The following is a 17,652-nucleotide window of genomic DNA, read 5'->3' as shown; positions in this document are numbered from 1 at the left end:
TATCTTTTGCATTAGGCTACAACAGAGTCAAACATGTTGAATACTGAGCAGCATTTTTGCCAATATCTTTTAAATTACCCAGAAAACTGATTTTGCATAGTCTACATCCTTTTTTATATTATACATTAAAACTAAGGTCTTAAAAATGCATTTCAGCATGTTTTTAAGAAGAAAATGCATCATGATTAAGATCAGTAACCATATGGACAAATCCTTCTGGAATATCCTTCAGAATAGTGCAAAGAAGGATTATGGAAAGATAATTTGTGGTAGATTTTTAGAAATTGAGATTTTTGGAGAGTAGGCTACTGAAAAAAACTAATGTTGAGATAAGGCCAGTGGACAACACAAACTGTTTTTTGGGCATTAATTATTATGAAATGCCCTACATAGGCTAAGTGTCAAAAGTGTACCTTCAAGTGCAGGGTTCGTTTGAAAACATTTAAATTGAGAATTTATTGATTACTTTTACAGTACCCTTCAGCCTCTAAAAACAGTCTCACAGTCACAACATATGGACGTGAGTCAGGAAAATAATCACGTCATGTTGACAATTGACATGCAGTTGTGGTTGGGCCGTTCACCATGCCGTTCACGCTTGTCTCCGGGGTTGCAGCTGGATACTATTGACTGTAGGCGTACTGTCAGCACACTCATCCTGGGCTATCTGACATCGACACGTCGAGTCTGAGGATGTGAACAGGAACAAACAAGGAAGTGTAGTTAGCAAACAGCAGGCAGAACACTAGCTACTTCTGCATCTGCGGCTCTGTTGGTCTGTTACCCGAGTCAGTGTGTGTGTACTCACTTACGTTAGAACGACAAAATGCCTGAGAGACAGACACTAAGGTAAGAATAACTAGTATAGCGCGCAGCGTGCGTTATAATTGTCGCACGCTAAGTTCTATGTTTTTCACTCATTCACCGAGGTCACTGTCGTTGTCCCCCCCAGTTTACATCACCGAAAAAACAACCGCTGTCAAACAGAGAGCTGTATACTTTATCCCACGTCAGAATTCCACCTATTAGTAGCGTATTAGTCTTATTTTAACCATACTATTTATGATTTTAACGCGTAGGCTATTCACCTGTGACCTGAGGCAGTGAGTGAAGGTGTCAAATGTGAAGGCCATATGCATTGTGCTTTTTGTCTCGTCTCATAGGTGGTGGTGGTGTTCACTTGTTATTATATCAGAATGGGCATGATGATGCTCCAGTGATGATGATAAAAAGGTCTAGTGGGGAAAAAATGTTTAAAAGTAGTAGGCCAAGGCCTAGCCTAAAAAGTAAGTGAACATTCTAAAAAAAATAAAATAAATCACATCAATCACATGGACATTTACAAAGATGAAGCAAAGCCATTATGTTCCAAATCTAAAGACCAGCAATCAAAACAACAATTTCTTATGAAATAATACAATTCTCTTTTTTGTATAGGCCTATAGTGTATGAATGAATACATATGCTCCCACAAAATATACAGCCCCAGAAAAAATTAAGAGACCAGTCTGGATTTTTCTTAAATCTTCATTTCTACATTACTTATTGACAATGCTCTTAATGACAAAAGATTTATTGGAATTTGGTAGAAATGTTGTCAGTAGTTTATATTATAAAAGCAAAATGTTCATGCCTCTAAAGAGTAAAACAAGAGACACTTAACATCTGGAGTGGTCTCTTAATTTAATAAAAGCATCAGACTGAATGATCGGCCATTGTTTTGCGACCGTGGTTCTTTTAAAGTGCAATGTCATGTCAGTTTTATGTCAAGCTGACCTTACTGTGTCATTGTGACTTTTTGCCTTCCCCTTTGTCCAGGCTTCAGGCCAATAACACCAGTGCTAGTGAGGGACTGGAGGGCTTCAAGGCTCACGCTGTCTTCCAGGAAATCAACAAGAAGCTCCAGGAGGTGATTACAGTCCCTATGTCCAAATCACATTTTTCTTTTTACTACACTACTCATATTAAAGTACAGAAGAGTTTTAGGCCACAGGAGAGAAAAAGAAATCAGATAAGAAAGATTTTCTTTCATTATGTCGAGAATTAATAGCCTGGCTCCGCCCGCCTACCTACTTCCGCCCAATTTTCATTTCACTTCAGTAGTCAGTCTGGGGTTGGGGTGTGTTCCATGGGTTGGACCAGGCTAGAGAATTAATACGAATACTGCAAAATGCAATAGGTGTGAGTGGGGCATCTAGGTGTTTTCAGCATACTACAATTGACGTGCATGTATTGGGACATCCTAAATCTTTTTCCGGCATACTAAATAGTGGGTAAGTATGGGGATTGGAACGCAGGGTGAATTCCTTATTGCCCACCTTTAACTTTATTTTATTCTTACTTTTTCCTTGTGTATACTCTACAAGACTTTTATTTCAACCGTATTGTTTTCATTATAATTCGAACGTAGCACACGTGAATTTAATTTATCAATCCATTCAGACATACAGTGTTTTTTATTTAATTTTTTTATTAATACAAACTTTGATGACAAGACTTAAAAAGCAAAAACACCAAAAAACAACAACATGTCAAGTAAAATAAAGATGCAAAATACATAAATAATAATGGGGGGGGGGGGGGGGGATTATGTTAATAGTATCCGTTGAGCAATTTAAGGAAAGAGAATAGTAACAAGTGTTTTGAAGCAGTTACCTTTTGTGTGACATTACTCATACCAGATCCCTCTCTAGCTGTCCGGCTCTGCTGTCTATGTAATGTGTTGGGTTTGTCATCAGTGACGTGGTTTAGTGTAATGTCGCGGGGCAACCGATCGAGGAAACCCGATTGAAAGTTTTCGATGCAGAGCTTATGTTTAATAAGAGAACTGTTGCATCATCAATGTTATTTAAATGTAGAGAGGGAAGTGGATTGACCTGTTTCTATTCAGATCCCAACACGTACATGTGCTTGTAAAAATATGCCTCACAATCCTCACCTTCGTTACATGCTTTTTCACGCATGATACAGAGTCAACCAGAATTCAAACACATTTTGGCTTATAAAACTGGGCTCAGGTGTAACCGCATTATACCCACTGTTTACATCACACAACACAAGATAACAGCATATTATACTGTGTGTTGAAAACATGACGATATACAGACAAAAATACTAAAAACCTCAAAATGTCAGTTTTTAACATATTTTTCATAAAACATATCCTTGAACACGTTGAGCTTTACCTGCACAATGGAAGGTTGGCATTTTTCTACTAGCATAACTTCGAACGGTATAGAAAATGTTAATTCACATTAAGATGCTTGTTGTAGGGGTTAACTGCATGTACAATCTCTGTTGCTCTTTGCCCAGGATGGAGAATCGTTTGTGAAAAAGATCGGCGGAGTGTTTGCCTTTAAAGTGAAGGACGGGCCGGACGGACAGGAGGCCACTTGGTTTGTGGACGTGAAGAACGGCCGAGGATGTGTTCACCATGACACGGGTAAGAACAAGAGTGTTAGAGGCTTCCTGCTGTCTGCTAACCACATAGACCAAACCTATAGACGTATAACAGCAGGTTAATATTCAACTTTCAGTATGTGTGGAAATAACAGTTTAAAGTTCAAGCCGTGCACACACTGACCCTGCGTTTAAATCGCCATACTATCTGCTATTTAGTATGGTAGAAAAAAAAAAAAGATTTAGGATGTCCAAATTCTTGTGTTCAGATTTAAGATGCTTAAAAATACTAAGATGCTTACTACATCCGGCCGAGATTTTTAGTAGCTCCTTTTACACAGCCAGTGGCAAAATGCTGGCCTTTTTCACCCCTCGCCCTGCTGTGTAAATGGCTCCATTGCATAACAGGGTACGAGAGGCGCAACAGATTGTGCCTGGAACTTACTACCTCAGAGGAAGTAAAACTCTAGGCATGTTGTGCTTCTCTGTCTGAATGCGTCTGCCTGTTTGTTTGCGAAACAGGGACGCGCGTGGCTAGTGTGACGTTACACACGTTCTAAAAGTGCCACCGTAACCATGGTAGCAGTCGGAAGACAACAGATAGATACTTGTTTGATCCCGAAAGGATATTCGGACATCCAGTAGCAGACATACCACACAAACACACCTCATCTTTTAAGAAGCAGAAAGAACAAAAAGTAATGGCTGATCAGTGAGCTCCTCTCAATCTGAGCTCAGGGTGAGGAGGGCCCTTTGACTGCCTGCACCAGCACTTCTGCTCTCAATTCACACGCCATTGTTGTTTACTCTTTTGCGACACAGGCAGCCCTGTTGCATTCTGGGATGTGGATTGCTGTGTACATTGGCACACTGATGCGCCAGCATGCTGGCTTTGCTTGGTCGTTGGTCCTGTGCAAAATAAACAGAGCCGACATATTGGCATAACGTTGTTCTCTCAATATGCCGCGATCTCTGTGTAAAAGGGGGCTAGTGTTAGAATCAGCTGGCTATTTGGGAGATTCTGACCCACAATCCAGTGAAGTCAATTCGACGGGGCCTCCGTATAAAATAAGAGGGATATGACGGATACTGTATTAGCAAGAGACAAGATCAAGGTGCAATATTTTGATGTAATACATAAGTAAAAGTATGACCCTAGACTAGATTATTTTTATGATCAGCTGTAGTATGTAAATAGAAAAAAGCAAGAGTATGAGATATGGAACGCAGGGTGTGTTTCTCTCTTCCACCTCTGTTTGAATGTGTTAGACTTTAACCTGTCCCTTTTGTCTTAATCCCCTCTACCATTTAATAAATGTCCCTAGGGTGTGTATGCTCCTATTCCTTATTGAAGCTCAGCTCCTGTCTCTGTGCCCTGCAGATAAGAAAGCAGATTGCACCATAGCCATGTCAGATACAGACCTGCTGGCCTTGATGACAGGGAAGATGAACCCACAGACTGTAAGTATTCAATCTGAGTGGACTCATGCATGTTCTGTTGATAATAATAATGGATTGGATTTATATAGCGCTTTTCTAGGCACTCAAAGCGCTTTACAGGGTTCTGGGTTCCATTCATTCACACATAGTCATACCGGTGGCGGAAGCGTTGCTGCCATTCAGCGCCTACGGCCCCTCCAACCACCACAAACATACAGCAGTCACACACATTCACATGAGGCAAGTCGTCAGGTGAAGTGTCTTGCCCAAGGACACAACAACCATGACACAAGTGGCAGGGCGGGGATCGAACCACCAACCCTTTAATCATCGACCGACCCGCTCTACCACCTGAGCCACAGTTACCCCATAATGATTCTCATTCCACTATAAGGAGGGGTAAGCAATTCTGGAGAGTGCTTTTTGTCAAATCAGTGAATATCTCCTCACAATCTGCGTACTGTGTGTGCACTGAAAACTAACCTGGTGTTAATATGCAGCCTACGCTCTGTAAACTGGTATATAGGGTAAGGGAACATTAACAAAGGGGGCCCACTGTAGCATGTAAAAAGGCCCGTTTACAGAACCCAGGTTGTGTATTAACAACAGATTTTCTTTCCTAGCGCACTCACAGTACAGACAGGGAGCAGATTGTGAGGAGATATTCACTCATTTGACTAAAAAGTGATTTAGTCAACAAGCATTCTCCAGAATTGCTCCACTATTAATGGTGATGCTTTAAAGTGTATTACTGACTTTCTTCAAGGATAGGTACCCATGTTTTTAATGTCTGTCTTGAAACAACCCTCACATGCCCATAATAAATTGGAACAGTCCCCATGTTGGCCAGGTCCCCTCCTAAACATTCCACTGTAAGTGATGGTCAAGTCAACTTTATTTATATAGCACATTTATAACAGCCGAGGCGGACCCAAAGTGCTGTACAGTAAAATAAGTCAAATACATTACATCCAACACATCAAATAGAAGCAAAAAGCAAAAAATTAAAACTAAATTAAAACACAAAACAATAGTAAGAGTTCTAGTAGACACTGCTGGGATAGAATAATGGGGGGATAATCCAATGCTCAGTCTGTAAAAAGAGGCCCTTCTAATGTTCTAGTATTAGGTTTCAGCTGTTCTCAGTGTGTCAAATGAAGTGGGTATCATCCAAACAAACAGGCCTCAGAAGTGTGAATTTCCCCTCATTGTTTGCCAGTGTTTTCTTGGGAAAGAAGAAACCCTCACATGAAGAGGGAATCGTGTACTAAAAAAGACTGTAACTTTTGGAAGATACTCCCTTCATTGGTCTGACTCACAGGGCTGAATCCTTACATGAGCTTCAGGGGCCCTTTACACGGTGAAAACGTGACAGTTTTCCCGTTTTTGGTTTTAAAAAAAAACCTGTTCAGACACAATTTATCTGACATGTGTCATCTTCACTCGTACACATGTTTTCAGAGGAAACGGGACGAAATCGCTGTAGTAGACATGCCAAGCCAATAGTCAGCGGTGACACAGCCTAGTAGATAGCTCTTCCGGTACAATTTGATGCATAGAACCTTACTGTAACCGAAAATTAATGCCACTAACGTTCATAAAGCGGTTGCTGTAAGCTTTGGGTTACAAGTATTGCAAATGACAAGCTTTCTGTCCTTTCACCTTATTGAACTCGTGAAAACAGAAGACATGCTGATAGTGAAGGGGCTTTATGAGCGGCTACTTTCCTGTTAGGCGTACTTCAAAATAAAAGTCAACTCACGTTTGTCCAGTGAAATGCTATTAATGTTTAGCCAGTGAAATGCTTTTACTGTGAAGCCATAGCCTTAATGCTCCTTTTGTTGAACAGTAACTTAACCGCTGCGCGCTGAACTATGGATAGTGTTTTTTTAATGTAGAGAGCCGTGTCCCTGGCATATTGTAGTTTGGTCTGGCTTTGCGAGACTACTGGCATATAGAAGCTACACACGTTTATTTTGCTAGAAAAACCGGCACAGCACAAATCTTTCCCCAGACAAAGTGGCGGGTGGTCTCAATAACTTACTAATCGCTTAGACTAAATTGGCGAGTGTTATATTTGAGCCCTGCACGACACTCTCCGCGGATCACAGTGATGGTGCCGCGGAGACACCTTGCATGTTGTCTTCTAACTTTATAACTCGCGTGTGGGTATTTTGACAGCAAATGTTATAGACTACGCATGTGTGAGGTTGGAGCCGTGACGTCAGCGTTACCAGGGAAAATGGTTTCGGTGTTTACAAGAAACCAAAACCGTTGTGTTTTCCAAAAAATCCTCCCTGGGAGGTGATCTCAAAAACCTGCGGTTTCATGCCTGCGTTTGCTGTTTTCATGTAAATGATATAGTGCAAACGGGAGAATATTTTCGCGTATGCACCGTTTCGTGTTGTCGTGTAAAGTGCCCCTCAGTTGTACTTCAGAAAAGTGTTGATTGATAGAAATCTCCAATAATCAGCTGAGAAGGACTCCAGTCCAATCTCACCTCACTGAAATCACTGAGACTTTTTTCAAGTATTTCTTGGCTGTGTCACAGAGCCTTTCCTTCACCATCCAAGTCCTGTTGTAAAGAGCAGCGAACTCCAACACTGTAATGGAAACACAGAGCAGCATGACTAGTTTGTGTTGGCTTACTCTGATGCTCTCTCGGCCCTGCTTCATGTTAGCAACATCAGCTAACCTCCCTGTGAAGCAGACTAGTATTGACACTTATTTTTCACAAATCCAGTGTTAAAGCACTTTGCCTTTGCTCTTTAAATGCATACCCTTTTTTTACATCCCCGTTTACAGAGCCTAGGCTACACAGGATGTACAGGTAGCATCTTCATGAGGAGGTATTCACTGACTTTGACAAAGTGATTTTGTCCAACAACTTGACTCCACCTTTTAAATGGTTAACTGTGGGTCCCTGCAGTAAATTCTGATGCGGATACAGACGTAATTAACATAATCATTTGGAGTATGTCCCTCATTTAAATATAAAGGTGTGGTCTCTTATGTACATTTTGTAGTGAATAGTCAGTAGAAGGTTATGTGCACACAAAAAAAAAAGATTAACGGCCGGAAAATCCTTCTATATAAAATCATCTCTAAACTTATATAGTATTTTAGATATGTAAATGTTGAATACTATTATTCATGTATGAGTTATGCTGGTCATGTGTGCTTATAGTTGAGGACAAATATCCACCACCGTGACAATAAAGTTGTGTTGAAAAGGAAATCTAGGACAATGCAAATGAGCTTGTTCTTTCAATTCTACACTAACTCACTTAATCTATGTTCAGTTGTTGCATATTCATTTTACCATAACGCCTAGGACTTTAATAAGCAGTTGAACTATGTAGTGCATTTATGGTATGTTTTCTAATATGCTCAAAGAAAAGTATAATATTAATGTAGGCACTGATTTATTTTCCCTTGTGTTTTTGTCCTACCGTTTAGTTCACTGTGTGTGTGTGTGTGTGTGTGTGTGTGTGTGTGTGTGTGTGTGTGTGTGTGTGTGTGTGTGTGTGTGTGTGTGTGTGTGTGTGTGTGTGTGTGTGTGTGTGTGTGTGTGTGTGTGTGTGTGTGTGTGTGTGTGTGTGTGTGTGTGTGTGTGTGTGTGTGTGTGTGTGTGTGTGTGTGTGTGTGTGTGTGTGTGTGTGTGCGCATGTGTGCAAAGGCTCTTCTATAAAATGAACCAGATTTATTTGACATTTATTTGGATTTGGCACCACCAATATATTTCTTAGCACCAGGGTGAAACAGTATTGCGTTGTTATTTGGCTGATTGTGTTAATGTACTGCCCTCAGACTTGAGGCCAGGACGTGGTTGCTGCATAGGACCAAAACATAAAACACATTATAATACAAATGTCCTGTGTGTGTGTGTGTGTGTGTGTGTGTGTGTGTGTGTGTGTGTGTGTGTGTGTGTGTGTGTGTGTGTGTGTGTGTGTGTGTGTGTGTGTGTGTGTGTGTGTGTGTGTGTGTGTGTGTGTGTGTGTGTGTGTGTGTGTGTGTGTGTGTGCGCGCAATGCCTGATAGATCTCATCCATCTCTGCCTTAGAGCTCCATTGTTGTCTAGACTCTGACCAGATGTTTTAGCTAATCAATTTCTGCCTTTTTCAAATCTGAAACAGTTTTTATATGTCTATTCTAAGCAGGAACAAATTGCTTTCAAATGGGAAGTTGCTGTGTACTGAGAGGCAGACCAGTGCATTGTTAGTTTTGGTATTTTGGTCATTGTTTAAAGTAAGTACAAAATATCAAAACACAATGCAATTTTTTAGCGAGGAATGAACAAAACCTTTCATCTTTAAGGGGAGACACGGCAGGCAAAAGCAAACATTATATTTTTCATGCACTGGTCATTTTTGAGATTTTTGGCCAGTCGTCTTTCATACTAGTATAATTCAAAAGTCCAAAATGTAGATTTTTTAAGGTGTTTATTTGACTAAACCTTGTCTGTTTGCGTCTGTTTTATTTCTCCCATAAACCATCTTTAACAGCTATTATCTCAACATTTTTTTTTTTTTTTACTCTGAACCAGAAACCTCAACTTCTAATGCACTTAAATCAACTCAAATTTCCATAATCATTCTTATTACCGTTCCGAAGGTTGTCACAGAAGGATTTTTTCACATGTTGTTAATTGTTCGACATTTTTATTTATTATATAAAATGAAAGAAAGGTTGTATCTAAAATCTTTCCAGTAAAAACTGTGGACGTTATTATGTTGTAAAAGGGAAATCAATTTTTTAACTCTGGCTTCCAGCATCTAGTTCTTTTTGTTGCATAATTACTTAGTCAGATATTTCCAAATTTCTGAAAAGAAAGTGTTAGACTGAAAATAATTGTTTTGATGTAAGTCATCAACTGGCAAATATTTCTGTATACATCTATATTTATAAGTTAGAAAATGTACACTATTAACTATGCAGCCGCAGTGTCTTAAATTCTTGTTTTTCATGCTATGTGCAAAATGTGGTTCAACTCTGAGTAACCATAAGGAAATGTAGTCGATCGTGAAGCCCTCCAAGGTCAATACTGGAAGGGGCAAAGTACGCACTCACCCCCCTGACATTAGTCCATGGCCGTTCTCTGAGATGACGTGTATCAAAACGCCCGGTTAAAAAGCTTTCATTTTCCTTCCGAGAACTGAGGTTCAAGGGATAGCTCAGAATAATTGAAGTGGGGTTTGTATGAGGCAGCTAATGCATATTTTTTTTTTTGCATTGTTATGCTTTTATTGATAGTGTAGATACAGAGTTGAAATGGGGCAGAGAGGGGAGTGACATGCAGAGAACGACCGCAGGCTGGAATCAAACCTAAAAAAATACATATCCGTTCTAAATCTTAATGTGGGATTTTTGCAGCGTATCACTACGGCAATCAGCTGTATGACTCATCATGAAGAATCCTACATTTAGCTTACTATCAAACGGATATAGTTATTATTTAAGTAAGCATTTATATATATATACTGCTGGTCCCCTCTACAGCAATACAGGGCTGACTTTTACTACAGCGACATCTCCCCACAAACTCCTTATAGTGACTGAGCCAGCTCCACAAGGTAACACACTAACTATGCCTAAGTACAACCATACAACCCCACTTCAAAAATACTGAACTATCCCTTTAAAAAATGTCCTACTGTCCTAGTGATCACAGTATTACCTCCTGATCTGATTGGACTCTGGCCCACAAACTTTCATGTCTCTCCCCACTGTGTCTGCCTGTGTGTTCCCATGCAGTCCTTTACATTGCATAATCTGTTGTTGCCGCCGTTGGCCCACTTTTCCCTCTTGGGTTGAGTTAATCTCCTTCACGGTAACTCTTTTAAACCAGCAGTGTTACAGTTTATCTCTCTCTCTCCAATACAGACCAAACCCTTTGCATTCACCAAGAATGCGAGAGAAGCAGCTTTCAGTTTGTATGCTCCACATATCTGGAACAAACTCCCAGAAAACTTGAGGTCCGCTGCAACTCAGCTTGTTTTTAAATCAAGTCTGAAGACTTTTCTGTTTCCATTTTAACCTGCAATGTTATTGTACTTAAATGTTTTATTTCTATTCATTCGCTTTTTGTAATGTGTATTATGTATTTTAATCTTGCCCCTGTAAAGCACTTTGAATGGCCTTGTCTGAATTGTGCTATATAAATGAACTTGCCTTGCCTTGCCACGCCACAACAACTGCCTCCATGACACTTTTTCTTCTCTTTTTACATCACCCTTGTTCTCGGCCGGCAGGCGTTTTTCCAGGGCAAGTTGAAGATCACAGGGAACATGGGACTGGCCATGAAGCTCCAGAGCCTGCAGCTGCAGCCGGCCAAAGCCAAGCTGTAGAAGAGACATGGCCAGCAGCAGCTTGATGTTACTACTACACTAATGAACACTGAATAGCATTAACCACCAAGATTTTTTAACAGCCAGATGAATGTTAAAGGTTTGTAAAGATTCTTGATCCAGGTTCCCCCCCTCCCCTAACCCTAGAGACCTGACCAGTGGAGTAGTCGGCAGCCCCAATCTAACGCTGGAATAAGATAAATGGACAAGGGGTGGCTCTCTCATGATAGCACACAGTCCTACAATGGAGCAGAAGGCAGGTGCTCCCCCCTACTAATTCACTTCATGTCCAGTTTTTTTTCAATAACATCCAGTCTGTCCCTAATCAACTCTTCCCTCTTGAGTGTGTTCTGTCTGGAAAATGTTTTTGAGTAAAGCAGATTGACGTCATTTTTTTTCTCCACAATCATGGACACACACACACAACAGTCTAAAGTGCCTGCTGCTTCTTCTGACTCGCAGTTTGCTGTAAGGTAGCCAACCGTTAAAAATAAATGTTTTTCACTGTGGCCACCACCCCAGCTTATCAACGGAGGGGGATGATTTGTCATTTCCTTGCACTTGTACCATTCATGTTTGAATCTCTCTAAAAAGATTTCTATTAAAATAAACGTGTCTTTTGCCAGACATCACAACAACATGCTGTTTCTGTTTTTGTGTTTTTATCAATAAAAGTTTATATGGACAGCCGTGATAAAATGGTCATGTCGAGTTTTATGGATTTCCAAATGGAAATATTTGTCCTGATGTCCTAAACTGAGCTTATTTTTTTATTCCGTGTAAAGCATGGATGTTAAACTCCTATGGTCATGCTTCTCCTTGTTCCACGATATATATACTTACCCTGCGTTCCAATACCCATACTTTCCCTACTATTTATTATGCCAGAAAAAGATTTAGGATGTCCCAATACACGCACGTCAATTGCAGTATGCTGAAAATACACAGATGCCCCACTAACTCCAATAGCATTTTGGAGTATTCATCTTTATTCTTGACATTTCTTGACATAATGTGAAAACAAATCTTCCTTTTCTGATTTTTATTTATCTCCTGTGGCCCTAAAACTCTTCTGTACTTTAGTATGTAGTGTAGTAAAAATAAAGCGATTTGGAACGCAGGGACAGACACACATGACTCTTGCTGCACATTGCCTCTCCCCCCCCCCCCCCCCATCCTCAGAGGTTATAGTAGGGTAACCTTTACAATAATGGCCCTCTGTGCAGCTGTGACTTGGATGTTATAGTCAAAATTGGCAATGTTCCCCCCCCCTTTTTTTTTGGAGGAGCTTCAAAATTCATTTTCCAACACTGCACAGCGACCTGCTTCCAGACTGCCACGCTGTAGTTTTCCCCTTCTACATGGAGGAGCATGGCAAAAAAACAAATCTGTTAACTAGCTCTGACCCAGATTCCACTGCAGCAGCTTTGGCTCAACTCAGGGAACTTGACTGTGGGTATTATACTGTGGAGTCACACTGGGCTTATTTCATCACAATGAAATAATGTGGTAAGACTTTGTGTCTTACCACATTTCTTTACTTTTTTTTCATGTATCTTATATGTTATTTTGTTTACAGCACTTTGGTCAACTGATATTGTTTTTAAATGTGCTGTAGAAATAATTTTTTACTTTGACATTTCATGAGTTTAGACTTATCTTTCCTGTAAATCTCAATCAAATGGTGAACCTTTTTTAGAAATAACATATGTGTTTAAAACATGCTTAACAAGTTGAATAAGGACATACAGTATCTCACAAAAGTGAGTACACCCCTAACATTTCTTCAAATATTTCATTATATCTTTCCATGCGACAACACTGAATAAATGACACTTTGATACAATGTCAAGTAGTCAGTGTATAGCTTGTATAACAGTGTAAATTTACTGTCCCCTCAAAATAACTCGACACACAGCCATTAATGTCTAAACTGCTGGCAACAAAAGTGAGTACACCCCTAAGAAAAAATTTACAAATTGGGCCCAAAGTGTCAATATTTTGTTTTGCCATCATTATTTTCTAGCACTGCCTTAACCCTCTTAGGCATGTAGTTCACTAGAGCTTCACAGGTTGCAACTGGAACCCTCTTCTACCCATTCATGACGACATCAAGGAGCTGGTGGATATTAGAGTCCTTGCGCTCCTCCATCTCCCGTTTTAGGATGCCCCAAAGATGCTCAATAGGGTTTAAGACTGGAGACATGCTTGGCCAGTCCATAACCTTTACCCTCAGCTTCTTTAGCAAGCCAGTGGTCGTTCGGAGGGGTGTTTGGGGTCGTTATCATGTTGCAGTACTGCCCTGCGGCCCAGTTTATGAAGGGAGGGGATCATGCTCTGCTTCAGTATGTCACAGTACATGTTAGAATTCAATGAACTGCAGATCCCCAGTGCTGGCAGCACTCATGCAGCCCCAGACCATGACACTCCAACCACCATGCTTGACTCTAGGGAAGACACACTTGTCTTTGTACTCCTCACCTGGTTGCCGCTCCACACTCTTAACACCATCTGAACCAAATAAATGTATTTTGGTCTCATCAGACCACAGGACATGGTTGCAGTAATCCATGTCCGTAGTCTGTTTGTCTTCAGCAAACTTTTTGTGGGGTTTCTTGTGCATCATCTTTAGAAGAGGCTTCCTTCTGGTATGACAGCCATGCAGACCAGTATGATGCAGAGTGCGCCGTATGGTATGAGCACTGACAGGTTGACCCCCCACCCCTTCAAGCCCTTCAGCAATGCTGGCAGCACTCATACGTCTATTTTCCAAAGCCAACCTCTGTGTACGACGCTGACCATGTGCACTCAAACTTCGTAAACTGGGCCGCAGGGTGGTATTGCAACATGATAACGACCCCAAACACACCTCCAAGACGACCAGTGGCTTGCTAAAAAAGCTGAGGGTAAAGGTTATGGCCTGGCCAAGCATGTCTCCAGACCTAAACCCTATTGAGCATCTTTGGGGCATCCTCAAACGGAAGGTGGAGGAGCGCAAGGTCTTTAATATCCACCAGCTCTGTGATGCTGTCATAAATGGATGGAAGAGGGTTCCAGTTGCAACCTGTGAAGCTCTAGTGAACTCCATGCCCAAGAGGGTTAAGGCAGTGCTGGAAAATAATGTTGGCCACACAAAATATTGACACTTTGGGCCCAATTTGTAAATTTTTTCTAAGGGGTGTACTCACTTTTGTTGCCAGCAGTTTAGACATTAATGGCTGTGGGTCGAGTTATTTTGAGGGGACAGTAAATTTACACTGTTATACAAGCTGTACACTGACTACTTTACATTGTATCAAAGTGTAATTTATTCAGTGTTGTCCCATGGAAAGATATAAAGAAAAATGTGAAGAAATGTGAGGGGTGTACTCACTTTTGTGAGATACTGTACATGCTTGTATACAAGCTACATACAGTACACACAGATGTTTTTTCTCAGTTGTCCACTTTGTTCCCCAAATGGTTGCTTTAAAGGGGCACTCCACCACCAATACTTTTTTTGTAACATGAAGGTCATTTCACTTGTCAAGAGAAAGTACTACTCAGCCTGTGAAAACAGTTGAACAATTTGTTGTGTGGCTCTGCCCTGGAGGAGCTTTGTCAAGTCTAGGAAGAATAATGAACCATTATGATATCACACTGATGTCATACAGGGAAACTTTGTTTTGAGCATGGAGACGACATAAAAAAACAGAAAGCGTCTAGTGCAAAGTGGGGTGGGGTGGTATGTTTAAAAGATGCGTTATGTTGCACTATGGGAAATGTAGGACCCAGTTTGTTTGGGGGGGAAATTACCCATATACAAGGGGGTTGCTGTCAAACTGCATACATTTAGACCATTCTTTTCAGACTTCCAATATTGTGGGAATTCAATTTCAATAAGAATTTAAGGCATTCATTAAGGCCTTTACTTATTTTCTATGATGGCTGTGGTCGCTCTGTCACCATGACCCTGACCCAAATAGCATGTTTGTTTGTTTGCTATTCAAAACTCGTACGTACGAGTTACAAAACACAGCAGTGATTCAGCGTATAGGCAGGTCATCACTGTCCTAGGAAATGATTGCCTGATGCGAGATGCCATGCTTGTTTTGTACAAGCAGAAAAAGAACTGGACTGTTAGGAGAGCGACGATGAGTAGCAAATAAACATCTCTCCATCCGTGTAACAAAGCAGGGGAATAACAGGATCTACCAGTTAACGACATGTGATATGAGACAAACATATAGACTGCATGCAGTAAATCCTACATGCTGTAATAAATAAAGCAGTTAGTTTAACAGCGATGACCAGGAGAGCCACAGCTGAGAAGCTTTATTGGACACGTTTTTCAAAATCACTAATGCACTGGGTGGGACTCCAAGCCTTGTTTTGTAGGCGGCTACATTACGAGAGCTGCTGCCCTTTCAAACTCAATGGAAAAATAGTTCAAGTAAAAGATGCAACGTGTTGGCTCATAATAAATGCAGACAGATGTGTGCAAAGGAAGCAGACAACATCCCATATGACACTGATGGATAGACACTGTCAACAAAACAGTTCCATGTCGTTGGCCTATTCGCTTTAACACAGCAGAGGCAGAGGTATTTAGATTATAATGCACAGAGTAAGAGGTTACAAGTCACAAGATAGGTCACGTGATCTCTGCCACTATGTTCTGTGTCTGTGGAGAATGACACAATGAAACATGAAAAACTAAAGAACCTGTTCAACACTTCTGTGAAATGAATCTGTTGGTACATACAAAAAAATGTCCGATAACATATTTTTACTGTAATAGTGGGAACATATTGAAAACGGGCTGTGTCTCTCTCACTCTCACTCTCCCTCTCCCTCTCCCTCTCCCTCTCACTCTCTCTCTCTCTCGCTCTCTCTCTCTCTCTGTCAGCCTGAAAACAGCAGCTCGACAGGGCTTGTGATTAGTGTGACTCCCCAAACCCCCAACAGACTCTCCAACCGCCAAGTGTCTCCCTCCCCAACGCAAGCATTCATCAAACTCTTTTTTTTCCCCTCTGCAGTCCATGGCTGCAGTCCCAGCAAAAAAAAACAGATTTAAAATAGAGATTTATATATTTTTTTTAATACTTAAGGCCACTAATAGATGATTGACTGCCATTACGTTGAACTGCCGTACAGTCCAGATGCACCTGATGAAAACTTTATTTTCACTGTAGGCTACTTTGTTTTTGTCACTGTACATTTATTCAATTCTTTACATAAACAAAGTACAAATACATCAGAAATGACACAGACGACATGGTGAATGACCAAGGTGTAGGTTAAGCAAAATACAGGAGCAACCAACTACAAGACAACAATGGGAATACATAGATTAGAATACAAAAAATAGTTCACATAGTGTTAAGCACACAAAGCAATAGCATGTTTACAAGTTAAGCGGCCTAGTCAGATGCTCCACATAAGAAATAAAGGGGCTGCCAAACTGCCATACAAAAGAATGAGACATCTTGCCACAAGGGCTGAGTAAGCAATACTGTTCAAATGTGCTTTGGTCAGGGTAAGAGTGTAAACGTTTTATGTTTAAAAAAAAATAGATGAATAATTGTGGGAATCACTGGCAAAGGAGCAGATAGTGTGGAAGCCTCAGAAGAGATCTTGGTAAATGTGAACACAGTGTGAGACGAGCGGTCACATCCGTCTCTAATAGGAGCAGTCATACATTTCTTTATATAACAGTTGTATTATTATTATTATTATTATTATTATTATTATTATTGTTGTTGTTGTTGTTGTTGTTGTTATTAATAATAATAACGATGAATTAATTCATTCATATTTATTATTATTATTATTATTATTATTATTATTATTATTATTATTATTATAAGTAGTATTAGTATTTTTGTTATTGATAATAATGTAATTATTTAAAAATCTTTCAGTAGTTCACTGAAGTTTAGTAGGCGACGTAGTGTTTTCCTGGACAAATTGGAACATTCAGCAGTTTAATATTTTATCATTTTATTTAGCAGAAATGAATAAATAAGGGACACATGCAACTAAGTGCTATCTTTTTCCAATGTCACTGCCTCATGCATGAGCTAAGCTTACTCTGTTAGCAAAAATGTCTCTCTAAAAAAAGAATTAATTTATTTTGCCTTTGAAGGGCAGCGCAGATGGCAATTTAAAAGAAAATGTTTCATTATATTAATGCACCAAGTGGAGATGAAAAATAAGGTTTTAATGGCTCACGCATATACACACGGTCACCCACAAAGTTGGAATAAAATATTTTTGACCTCTTCTCATGAAATGATTGTGATAATGTGATGTATTGTTGATATATAAAGTGTATATCTTCTTAAAACTTTATTGATCAATCTCCCAAAAAATGTGTTCTTTGGTTGTGCTCTTGCAGCTTAAAGCTGTCCCCAGACCCTTCTTGCTTGTGTGAGGCATTAGTTCTCCAGGATGTCCCTGTACAGTGTTTCCATCCAGCTCCACC

The 17,652-nt window shown here is 40.2% G+C and overlaps 1 protein-coding gene across 1 annotated transcript; it reads left to right on the top strand.

Moving 5' to 3' along the window:
• The first annotated feature begins 709 nt into the window (after nucleotides 1-709).
• scp2b (sterol carrier protein 2b) lies at nucleotides 710-11,885 on the top strand. Its single transcript, XM_080032103.1, has 5 exons — nucleotides 710-849; nucleotides 1,819-1,909; nucleotides 3,313-3,442; nucleotides 4,781-4,860; nucleotides 11,091-11,885. Exons 1-5 carry the CDS (start codon nucleotides 827-829, stop codon nucleotides 11,184-11,186), a joined length of 420 nt encoding a protein of 139 aa, XP_079888229.1. The 5' UTR covers nucleotides 710-826; the 3' UTR covers nucleotides 11,187-11,885.
• Nucleotides 11,886-17,652: the final 5,767 nt, after the last annotated feature.

This window comes from Ammodytes marinus (assembly GCF_949987685.1).
Source record: "Ammodytes marinus genome assembly, chromosome: 8".
In the NCBI taxonomy this organism is placed as follows: Eukaryota; Metazoa; Chordata; class Actinopteri; order Uranoscopiformes; family Ammodytidae; genus Ammodytes; species Ammodytes marinus.
This window is presented reverse-complemented; position numbering and strand designations above follow the sequence as displayed.